Source organism: Fulmarus glacialis, unplaced genomic scaffold (assembly GCF_000690835.1).
Source record: "Fulmarus glacialis isolate BGI_N327 unplaced genomic scaffold, ASM69083v1 scaffold14706, whole genome shotgun sequence".
Taxonomy (NCBI): domain Eukaryota; kingdom Metazoa; phylum Chordata; class Aves; order Procellariiformes; family Procellariidae; genus Fulmarus; species Fulmarus glacialis.
The window spans coordinates 24,798-36,572 of record NW_009219214.1 but is presented as its reverse complement, the minus strand read 5'-3'; the positions used below and the strand labels follow the sequence as shown (position 1 = coordinate 36,572).

The window sequence follows — 11,775 nt, the reverse complement described above, 5'->3', positions numbered from 1 at the left end:
GTGCTGCCTGCACACCGGCAGCACGGCCACAGCGCAGGCAGCGCTGAGCAGCCTGCCTTCAGCCAGCAGCGCTCTCGGGACCCCGAGCACACAGCTGGACCTAGAATACAGCTAGAATCCTACATTAGGGTCTCAAATTAAACTATACTGCTATAAAAGACAATTTCTTCTCTCTTGAAATATTGCGTAAGTTGGGAGACGCGTACTCTGCTGCTCAAAAGGCCTCACCATTTGGAAGGGCAGCTGAGCGTGGGGGGGTCGGACTTGGCAATCTTCAACAGGACTCTCATGGGGTTGCGCTCGTGATGGGGCGGCTCGATCTGGGCCATTTCGATCAGCGTGATTCCCAGGGACCAGATGTCCGCCTTGTAGTCGTATGGAGTGTCCTTCATGGTCTCGCACATCACCACCTCTGGGGCCATCCTGCAAGGGGCAGAGCAAGGAGCAGGGATGGGGAGGGATGACACCACTGCCACGCATGTGAGCCTTGCAGCAGCGATTAAATGCATTAACTAATCCACAACATTGCACAAAAAACAGCCTTTCCTCCCAGCTCTGGGTTTCGGAACAAGCAGCATCTTTTCTAAGGGGTCCAACCCCCTCCTTCTTCTGTAGGCCAACCGAGACAGCCCAGGCAGCCCGTGGAAACCCCCAGGCCATTGACATCTGGCGCGGATGTTGCTTCAGACAATAAATTAATCCTTGCCGATTCCGTTCCTTCAGCAAGTCGGGTGATTTAGAGATTGCATTTCTGGAGCGAGGAGTTCTTCCATGTGCTTGGAGCTGCTTCAAAGCCCACTCCACCCCCCGGGGTGGGGGGAGCGGCGAGCGCACACACGCGAGCACATGTGTGTCCCTCACTTCTCCAAGCCTGGAGCATGGTGGCCCCTCCGCTGGCTCGGGGCACCGTGACACCGGGCAATGCTCCCGCACCACCGAGGCTGCTCACAGCTCCCTTCAGGCAAGGGAAACCCTTGCACGTGTGCATACTGGGCAAGACTCTGTGTTAAAATCCTCCCACCCATGCTCGGTAAGGCACTATGGTCCAACACGTCCCAAAGGCCACCAGCTCCCCACTTCTGAGCAAGCCTGATTTTCAGAAGAGCGAAGCTCCTCATGAACATGGGATTTCTTAGCAAGTGGGTCACTCACCAGTAAGGGGTCCCAATGAAGGAGTCTCGCTTCTGCAAGGTTTTCATGTTTTTGGCAGACACCCCAAAGTCAGCTGCAAAGAGCAGTAATGTTAGATGCCGTAGGAAAACTGAGCAACCCCTCTGAATTAGCACACTTGGCTGAAATGCAGATTTAAAAACAAACACACATTCAAGACAAGAACATGATACAACGTGCTGTTTCCTCTAAACTGAGCATCAGAAATTAAATTTGCTTTTGGGTACACAACAACCAGGGGCCTTCCCCTCCCATGTACTATAAGACAGGGGCATAACAAGCCACCCCTACTGTAACCCAAACTCTACACATCTAGAGGAAAGTCAAGATCTTTTCCACAAACAAACAAAAGCAGCTCTGTGGCAGATTACTTTCAGGACTCTTCTTTCATAGCAAAAAGTCTCGTTTTACACCGGAAAAACCAAAGTGCTGTTGCCTTCTTTCTCTTCCCTTCAGCCCCATGCACAGCAGCCACTGCATGACGCCCTTCCCTGATTTTGTCCCTTCTATAGGGAGCCCACCCAGCCCAACCCAACCCAAATTGGTACCCTGCAAAGGGTACTGAGCCCACTCCAGGTCAGTTTGCTCTCCGAGATGGCCCTGATGAGCTCCGGAGGAGCTGTTATCCATCTGCACCCCAGGCTCAGGGTGTCCCTGACTGTCAGTCACCCTTGGCCCAAGCCAGCAGAGCATTTCTTAAGTCAGAGCAGAGCCCACAGTCACCAGAAGGTTTCCATCTTCCCAGCTAGCTGGTCTCCATCATCCCAAGACACATCCCAAGAACGCCCCAATGCTGGCACCGCTCATCAGGGTCCAGAAAGAGATCTGCACCTTCCTGACCAGACCCTACAGACAAAGCTACCTTCTCATCCTCCAGCAGGTAGGCGGACGCCAATTTAACCCAAGCCCACAGCGAGTTGGCAAAGCAACCCTTTGGCAAAACTCACCCTGTCACCACCAGACCTGCTCTGGCGATAAGACGAATTCTTCCAGCTCCCAGCCCTGCCAACTGGCACCCTGCACAGGATGCTCAGCAGGCCAAAAAGCATAAAAATCAAGTTCAAAGAGAGATTAATCAAATTCACGAAAGGGAAGTCCATCAAGGGCCTGAGCATGGCTGTGCCTGTTAGCGTAGTGTGAAATCACCATCGCCCACGGCCGCTCTCCCAAGGAGCTCAGCCGAGCGAGCACCCGCTGTGCTCCCGTCCCAGGCAGCTCACCGAGCTTGATGTCCCCGTCCTGGGTGAGGAGCACGTTGCCCGCCTTCAGGTCACGGTGGATGATCTTTTTGCTGTGGAGGTAATGGAGGGCTTCCAACATCTGGCGGCAAATCACTTGGATCTGGGGTTCGGTCAGACCCCGGTCCAGCTCTGCAGGGAGGGAGAGAGTCGTTAAACAGGACGGGGATTCGACTGATGCTCGCCCTGAGCCGCAGAAAGGCACGGGCTACCCAGCGGAGCAGTTAAAAACCACTGTCCATGTGTCAAAGCGGCGGGAGACCAATGCAAATCAGCTTGTTAAGGTAATTTATTCCCTCAGCCAGCACTCGCAGTGCAATGCCCACCTGCTTGGAGCTGCTGGATTATAGCTCCCTCCTGGGGACGGACGGCTGAGCCGACTGGTCCAGGAATAGCAGATGAGGGGGACGAGGAGGGGGAGCCAGGCATGCCTGCGAGGGGGGTCTGAGCTGTATGTTCCCTGCCGATTTGGGAAACGGGTCCCTGCAGGCAAGCTGGGTCTCGCCTGGCGTGGGGTCGATGCTGCAGAGAGGAGGGAGCTGAACTCGGCTGCAGGCAGCAGCAGGGGCCAACACAGGCGTGATCACTCGGCAGCTCCGTATGCAGCCCATGCTCTCATCCCCCAGGGAGCTACCCCTGCCGCGGAGATGCGGCGTACCCTCCCGTACATCAGGAGGGACACGCCACCTCCCAAAGCAACAAGCAATAAAATACTCACCAGCGTTATCCCTACCCACTGCTCTGAGCTAGTTTTTCAGGTAGCACCAGGTACCAGCACACCAGCTCATACCCTGCTGTCTGCCCCTATTTCTGAAGCTTGCGGGGATGCGCGACCACTGGCGCAACCTCCCTGCTGAGCTCTGCTCAGCCACCTTCACTATCCGAGACCACTTTCTAAGGCAATGGCTCTGCAAACCATCAAACCTCCAGACGGTTAGCATCATCTGAGCTTCCCCCTTTCCCTCTGCAAACCCCGCGCAGTGCAGATCCCCCCCTCCAGCGCAGTAGAGCATGTGGAGACCAGACCAAGCTTTAGACAACTCCAACTGCCCAAACTGCACGGCCAGGATGGGGCCGACGGATGGACCCCAGCAACTGGGACAGATGCTGCTTCAGAGCGAGGATCTTAACCACAGGCTCAGGGATGGTGGGTCAGCCACTCTGTTGTTCCTCCTCCTCTTCCTCACCAAGAGCCCCCTTGCTCTGGGGGAAGGTGATGATTTTTCACTCTCCCTGGAGCATCTGGCAAAAGCGAGGTGCAGCAAGCCACAGGTTTCGTACAAAAGATTTCAAAGGTAAATGCCAGTTGCTGATGGGGATGGGGAGGTGGCACAGGCAGCAACCAGCAACTCTGAATTTACTAATGCCAGGAGCACTCCTGAGCTCCGACCCCCAGCTCCTCCTGCCCCTCCTTCGGGGGGCAACGGCACTACAGCCAGGCCACTTGCTCATGATTTTCTAAGCACCCCCTTCCCACTCCAGCTCCCACGTCCTCCAGAGAGTGACTGCCACGGACACGGCCCCATGAATGCTCGGGAGGGGGGTTAGTGTCCCAAGAGACAGGGCACCCCTGTTGAGGTTTTCCAGGGTAAGCCATCGTTTCCTCCAGCTCTTCAGCAAAGGTACGTTTACTTGCAGTGATTTGGACCCGCCTTAAAGAAGATCCCTAATGGAGGCACAAGTTTAAGGGCTGAATCAAAGATGACAAGTTTGGGTCCATACTTTTCCCGGAAATAAAAAGAAAGCGAGGCCTTTGGAAATATCAGAGCTGAAAGGGAGTAAGCCCCATGGAGACACGGCTCTGTCCCAGGGGCTCCAGGGAAGAGGACATCAGAGCACTGTGTTCGCCTCGCAGAGGGGATGTCACCCCCGCCCCGGGGTCTGTACAGCCCTGGTACAGAGGGGCCGTGGCACCAGCCACGGGAGGAGTTAAAAATGGGAAGATTCCTGGAATTACTGCAAACTGCAGTTTATTCGGACGCTCATGCTGCTTCACCAGATGACCGATACCATACGGAGAAGTCAGCAAAGAGATCCTGGGAGATTCATCATGACAGGGGCCCAGATTAAACATCTCAGCCCCGCTGCCCTTCCCGGGAAGCTGTGGGAACAGGATCCCAAGCTGCCGGTGCCTCCAGCAGATAAATATTTAAAGCCACCTCTTCCCTCCAGCCAGACTCTCCCTTCTCCCCATGGCTTGTGATCTGCTGATCCCAGCAGCATTTAAATCATAAAAGGACATCAAAGCAGCTCAAGAAATGCCCTGGGGCCGCCACACCTTCTGCTCCAGGTATGAAAATAGGCAAACTCATGGGAGAGAAACGGTAGCTGGAGAGGCTGGGGCACCCATGTCTGCCGTCTGTCCGAAGGTTGCCCCTGAAAGCGTGCCAGAAGGCTGGAAATGCCTTGCGGGCATCGCCCCGAGCACGGAGAAGAGCCTGGCACCGCATGCTGCACTCACCCAGCATGGTGGCATCCACCGCTCCACCCGGGCAGAACTCGATCATGATCTGGGAAACAAAGAGAGAGGAATTAAAATCAGTGTCTCACTGAGCAAAGCCCACCGGGTAGAGAAGAGACAAAAGCGTTGGGTTTTGCTTCCCCGCATGGCAAAGCTGCCCCTTTGTCCCACATGGGGATGCAGAGGCTTCGGTGCTCCCCAGGACACATCCCCCAGGCATCCCCAGCAGGAAGGGTCACCCAAGCCTCAGGGATCCTGCACGCCGCCTGCAGCAGCCGTCTCGGAGGGCCCGTCCCCATCGCCGGGCCCATGGACACCCCCAGCAGCCGTGCCTGGCCCCGTAGCTGGACGCCCACCCCGAGCAGCCAGCTTCAGCTCCGGCTTCCTCCCTGTTTACATATTTTCCCATTGCATTTTGGAGCGAGGGCTGCTCCAGAGAGCGGCCTTGCCAACAGGGTGAGATAGCTGTCATAGCTACGAGCTGACGTGGCCGGGAGAAATCAGGCAGGATTTTCTTTGGGAAATGAGAGATGGGGAGGACTGCTGGGGCTGTTTAATTTTTCTTTTTTTTTTTTTTTTTTTTTTTTTTTTTACTTTTTGTTTTTCCTCCCCCATTGCCCAGTAGTTCATTGCTCTCTTGATTTTGAGCAATTTGAGGGGATAACATGTCAATAAAGAGGTCGAGTATGTTCACAATCATACAGATTGCTGCTGTTTCTCTCCCAGGGACGTGCGCAGAGTCCTGCCAGTCCCCCACGCCCGCCTGCCGGGCCCCTGCTGTCCCCCCACAGGGTGGGCAGCACCCTCAGGGGTACAGGTCCTCTTCCCCCTCACCTCTGCACACACGCAGCCAGAGCCGTTCCCGGGGGGGGGCTCGGTGCCCGCCCCAGCTCCCCGCTCCCCTTCGGGACAGGCGAGGCTGCTCAGATAAACAGATTAAAATTTCAAGCAGCCAGGGGTTACGAGGGACAAGAGATGCTTCACCTCCCCAACAAGCTCCTCTTCTCCTCGTCGAGGTGACACAGGGCAACATATCGGGGAGGTGAAATGCCAGAGTTTATTTTGAGGACAACAACTGAACAAACCGAAGGCAGTGTTTACCAGCACGACTCTCTAAGCCCTTCAAGCAGAGGTCATGTTATTCAACACAGCTCTAAGCACTGGACCAGGAGCCGAGGGGAGAAGGTTCAAGCTCCCTCTTTCCCATGCTCTAATCCTGCAGCTCCAGGCAAGCCACATCCCACCCTTTTGTCCTGCAGTTCCTACACGTGGACAAGGGAAACGCTATTATCAACCTAGACCGCAGTGGAAGACAAAACAACTTTGTCTTGTAGGAGAAGGGGGAGCAGGATCAGGTGCTGGGATGCAGCAAACCTTGAATAGCTCTGCGAGAATTGGCCCAGGTCCAAGAGTCCTGAGAAAAGAAACCCAGGCAGGTTGGGCAGCTTGACACAGGCACCGTCGGAGGAAGCGGAGAAGAATAACCAGAGGCCGGGGCTGGGGAAGCATTTGAAGCTGGCAGACGGAGAGAAGCAATTGGGAAGACATTTGAACCATTCACAAACCAGGAGAACAAATCTGCGCTGACTCGGAGCTGAGCCGGAGCTGAGCAGGAGCCTGGCAGGGAGGAGGCCAGCAGAGCCTTCCCACGGAGGGGCCGTGTCACACACTTTTTCTTGCTCAACTTTCTACCCTGAACCAGAGCATCAGCAGCTTCACCAGCAAACAGAAAGGCAAGAACTGCCTCCTGCCACGGTCTCCCCAGGCACAGAGATCCTCGCTGGACTCCTGTGCTCCATCATCACCCCAGGCCCTAGGAAGCTCATTTCAACCAATTATTTTTATAGTGTTCCTCATCGCGTTCATCAGAGCAGACTAACACCACCAGTGAACGTCAGCCCTTCCTGGGCTCCTCAGAGCCCCAAATGCCAGAAACAAACCCCAAACAAGCCCCACACCAACGCCAACCTGCCAAATGAGAGGGCAAGTGCTTTCCCTCGCTCTGGGAGGCTGAGGGGATGCGCGGGGCTCTGCTGGCACCGCCAGCCTGGTGACGCCACCTCCGCACAATGGTACCACGATCCCGCCCGTGGGACCTGCCCTCTGCCAGACCATCCAACCTCGCCAAGACCGAGCAACTGCTGGCTGCATTATCTGACCCACGATCTGCAGCAGCTGCAGAACGACAGCGCAGACCTCATCCCACGTAAGTCCGAGTATTGCATCTTTGCGCTGCTCTGGCTGGCAGAAAACCTGCCTCTACAGTTGATCCTGTCTCATCACTGAATCACAGCCCAGGGTTTTGTTTGTCTCATGTGAGCAACCCTTCCTGCTCCTGCAGGTTCAGGTGCCTCAGGAACTCACCTGCCCAAAGAGCAGGGGGGGTCTCCGGGTTCAAGCAACAGCCGCCCTTACATTCAATCAGTAGAGAAGGCCTGGTGAGAAGCTTGTCTGTGCTACCAGGCTCAGCTCTTGAATCTAAACAGTCCCAAAACTTCAAACAACCCAGCCCCAATCAGCCACTAACGTGGCCTTTGCCATCCAGGTGACCTGGGTGCTTTCATTGCTAATGGTCAGCAAGCAGCTCCACAGCTTCTGCCTCTTTGGGTGTCCCAACTAAATGAAGTCCCCTGGCATGTCACATAGCTCCTCCTACAGAGCCTCCAGATTGAGAAACATAATCTTAATTTTGAGGGGGGACACACACAGAGGGCAGCCGGCTGCGTGACAGCCACAGTCATCCCGGTCAGCAGAGCCCCCGGGATCCCAACGCGGTCCCCCCCAGGGCAGATGCTGTGCTGAGGTTTCCTACCAGGGGCACGGCTGGCACAGCCGAAATGTGCTCTGGTCACACACACTGAGCTTTTAAGTGGGGAAGGGCCAAGCACAACGCACCCTACTCTGGATCCGTGTGGGATGCATTTCATCTCACAAAGTTTCATTCGGGTTTGCAGTCTAGCAATGAGAAAATTAGGGAAATCAGTCCATCTGAACCAGCATGACCGTGTATGTTTATGCAGGCACAGCAGGCTGCAAGCCAGGCACTGGGAATATGGGAAATATGGAAAACTTGAAAATATGCATTTTCAACAAGGGCAGAGATGCCAAAGAATAATTACGGGTGTGGCCAGATAGTCTGAACATCCAAAAACCTAATGGGCTCGTTTCAGCCCAGAGAACCTGATTTAAATAAATGCAGCTGGCAATCCCATACCACACAGACTTCCTTCCAGGAGCAGGGCCAGCCTGAAAAACGTTTTACTGTTAAAACAGGTAGGAAGGCAGGCCCGGTGGCAGCAGCACATGGCAGTCTCCGTCTGCGAGCTGGGGGATGCAGGAAGCTCATGGAGAGCAGAGGCTGTGCAGGCACCCCCCCCAGACCCACAGTGGGGAGGGGGACAGTCAGGCGGTCGCTGACACCCCAGGGCGGGCAGCCTGCTGCTCTGGCCACAATGAGGAACAAGTTGGGAGATCTTAGAAGAGAACTGTTGACAAGAGCCTGTGCATCTGTGCAGCCAGGAGGCTGGTGATTTACCCAAGGGCTGCAAAGAGTTTAAATTTTTGCTTAGGACTGTTTCCATGTGCTTTAATATACGGCACCGGCTTGCTGCCTGCGCTGCGCACGGCCGGCCCCAGCAATCCCCCTGCGACCTGCAAGAGCTGGGACCCAGCACGGGGCTCGCTGCGGAGCCGCAGCAGCACTGCAAAACAGAGGTTTCCCACACCCGGTCCCAAAAAAGCTCCTGCAGTCTCATGAACCAGAGACACGAGACCCGTGGGGGTCTCTGCCTCGATGCCAACATCCTGAAAGCGGCTCCTTCACACTAATTAGAGTCGGGGGGAGCACCCACACCTCCTCCTCCCCCTGCCCGGGGTCTGGGCGAGGGAGGTCTGAGCACCCGCTGCGGGTCTGCAGCGATCAGCCTGCAACGGGGCTGGAGCAAACATCCTGTTTATAACATTTCCTCCGCACAAGAAATCCAGGGACTTCCTCGCCGAAGGCTGCCCGGCCCCTCTGCTGCGCTGGGCTCCCGGGGTGGGACACGCAGCAGCAACAGGAGCTCTCCCTCCTGCTGCCACCTCAAAGCCATTGTAAATCCTGGGGGTTGCGCGCTATCGGCATTTTAGTTTGCAGTCCATAGGCAGTTGCAACTACACCTCGCAGGCACATGCAAAATTCACCGCTAGCTCCCATCACCGAGCTATCTGAGCAACACGACCGACTGACGGCTGCCTTCCAGCACAGCCAGAGCCCCGCAGCCTCAGCTTCGGCACCACGACTTTGCCAAGCTCGTTCGCAGCTCAACAGGGACGCACGAGCTGCACGCACAGGAACAGATTTGGGCAGCTGGTTTACAGACAGAGAAAGGAACCTGCTCTTGCTACCTCTCAAACCTTCATACCACAGTCTGAGTGCTGCTATTTCCAAATAAAATGGGCCCTTTTCTCCTATATCTTCAGTGAAACAGCTTGAATGAAGAGGTCTGCATGCAGAAGCCACATAATCTTTCCCTTTCAAGAACCTTTTGCACAGGCAAAATTAAATTTAAACTTAAATTTGAAAGCAAAAGTCCAACACAAGTTAAAGGGCTTTGCTGGTGGCCTTGATTTTTCCCGTGGCTCACCTTAATCCTGCCTCTAGGCACAGCAGGACCTGGAAGCATTTTGTAGCCCGAGTGGGAGCGGGGCACGCAGAGGGGCTGGGGCCATTTTCTGGGCTGTTCAAGGAATAAGTGACTGCCTGGGAGGAGAGGGAGCAGGGTCCAGTGAGCCTGGGGTTGCCCAGGAGGACAAATGTATGTACATATGTATGAAACAGCTATGGCTTACATTAAGTGCTCTTAAAGACACAGGTCTTCAAGTTGTACCCGAGTGAGGGGGGACTACACGTTATGAAAAAGCATTATATGACTTTGCAGCTCAAGACAGCAGATCGGACGCTGCACCAGGAGAATCCCTCCAGCACCTTACACCAGGCGAGGGCTGGAGGGACACCAGCCCAGAAAACAAACCTAGGATGCGTTAGAGCCCAGTGCAGTTTCTGGGTCTGACAAACCAGGAGCAGCATCTCCTGCCCAGGTACTGAAGTCCTCCCAGGTAGGACGGAGAGCCTCCTCGCTCCCCACCCTCGGCAGGACTGGTCCTCCCTCTTGGGTGTGTTTGAACTCCTAGAACTTCCAACAACATTTTAAAAAAAAAAAAAAAGGGAATAAAAGAAAAGCTTATCTTGAAAGGTATTTTTACCAAACACTGCACAGTCGCCAAGCGCGGAACAGCTGATGTCCCTGAACTGCAATTGAAGCCCAATTAAGAGGAGAGGACACACCCTCTGATTGGCATGTCTCATGACTCATCTGATTGGCATGTCAGAGGGCAGAGGCCCATGAACTGTTCCCTCTGCAGCAGCGCTGGAGAAATGCCTCTTCCAGTCAGAAAGGGAGAAGGGGGGGAAAACAAAAAAAGCCATCAGCTGGGAAAGTTGGGGGCAGCTCACCTCGGCAGTGGCTGCCCTGGGCAGCCAGGCATTTCCCACGAGCGCAGGAGGCTGCGCAGGGAGGCCACCAGGTCCCCTCAGGATGGAGGAGCCCTTGGCTGGCAGCCCAGGCGCTCCCAAGTCACTGGAGGTGGCAGGCGCCTGCAGGCTTTTCCTCTGACTTTGCTGCTTTTGCAGTTGCATGTTGAATAGCCCAATTGCTTTGGAGTTATAGTGGTGTTCCAGAGCACCCAGGCCATTACTACGTGGGTGCACGCCATGCTAAGCTGTAACCACCCGGCCACCTCCCTTCCCACCGAGCCCTGAGCATCGGCGCCAGCGGGCACGGGAGGTTGCCCGTGTCCCCAGGATCCGTCTGCCCCCAGATCCACCCTGCCTGGCCCAGAAACTGCTTCAAAACTGAAGTACTTCAGCAATTTCCTCTCCTAATCTGCAGCAGAGGGTTTCATTTTGTTTGTTTAAGCAGCTGCCCGCCGCCGGGGAGAAGGTAACCCGCAGCATCCTGCTGCCGCGGCAGCCTCCATCGCCCACGCGCAGCCTCGTGGCTCTGCCACGTTTGTGGGGCAACTTAGAGGCGTCCTCGCCACCCACAGCAGAAAGCACCCTCCAGCACAGCCACCAGCTCTCCTGCCTTGTATTGGCACAGAGGGACTGGGGCGATAAGAAAAGCAAATATGGTAAAGTCAACTGTGCTCCATTTATAGCCCGAGCTGGTGAAGGGAAATGCTCTCCAGGTTGCCTCCTTGCCAGCCATCGCACCCCTTCCACCTCTCCTCTCTCCAGGAGGAGGCGGAGTGGGCCCGGGGGGGGATCCTGCCATTAGCAGCAGTCACTTCCACCTCTGTGTTCTCCGAGTTCAAGCAGGGCATGGAGAAGGAGCGGGGTGTGCCACAGCTGGCCGCTGCCACGCTCACCATCAGAGGTTTCGGTCCTTCTCCATGCAGAGGTGCCATTACAGGGAGACCGCAGCGGGAGGAGGGCGGCGGGTCCCTGGACTGTCCCCCCACGTGCAGACCCAGGAGGAAGGAGCCAGGGGCAGATGTGCCTGTGTGGGTACCGCAGCGGGAGAGCAGGGCTTTCCTGGCATCGCCCACCCGCTTACAGGAAAAGCGGAAGAAATGCAGCAAACAGCAACCACTCCCGTGATTCAGAGGCAGCGCAGCGGGGCGGGGGGCAAAAATCCTTCGCATTCAGCCAAAAAGCAACAAAGAGAAAAGAGAAAGAGCCAGAGTGAGTCGGAGGCCCTGGCTGCCTCTGGGCTCTCCTGGTGCTGCAGAGAGAGACGAGCCACGCGACATGAAGGGTGGGTGGGGAGGATGGTGCAGAACGGTTAACAGGGACTCCCACATACAAGACCTCGATGCCCCCAGGCATCGTGTCGGCATCCCCCACGATGCCCGCCACTGCGGGGC

At 55.8% G+C, this 11,775-nt stretch overlaps 1 protein-coding gene across 1 annotated transcript in view; it reads right to left on the bottom strand.

The window, feature by feature from the left end:
* The window catches only part of LOC104078600 (serine/threonine-protein kinase 10-like), a gene marked incomplete at its 5' end in the record, with an annotated part of 36,604 nt that overhangs the window by 13,188 nt on the left and 11,641 nt on the right, over nt 1-11,775 (bottom strand). Inside the window, 4 exon segments of the mRNA XM_009580291.1 lie at nt 229-423; nt 1,153-1,225; nt 2,391-2,540; nt 4,870-4,918. Coding sequence (XP_009578586.1) covers nt 229-423; nt 1,153-1,225; nt 2,391-2,540; nt 4,870-4,918 — 467 coding nt within the window.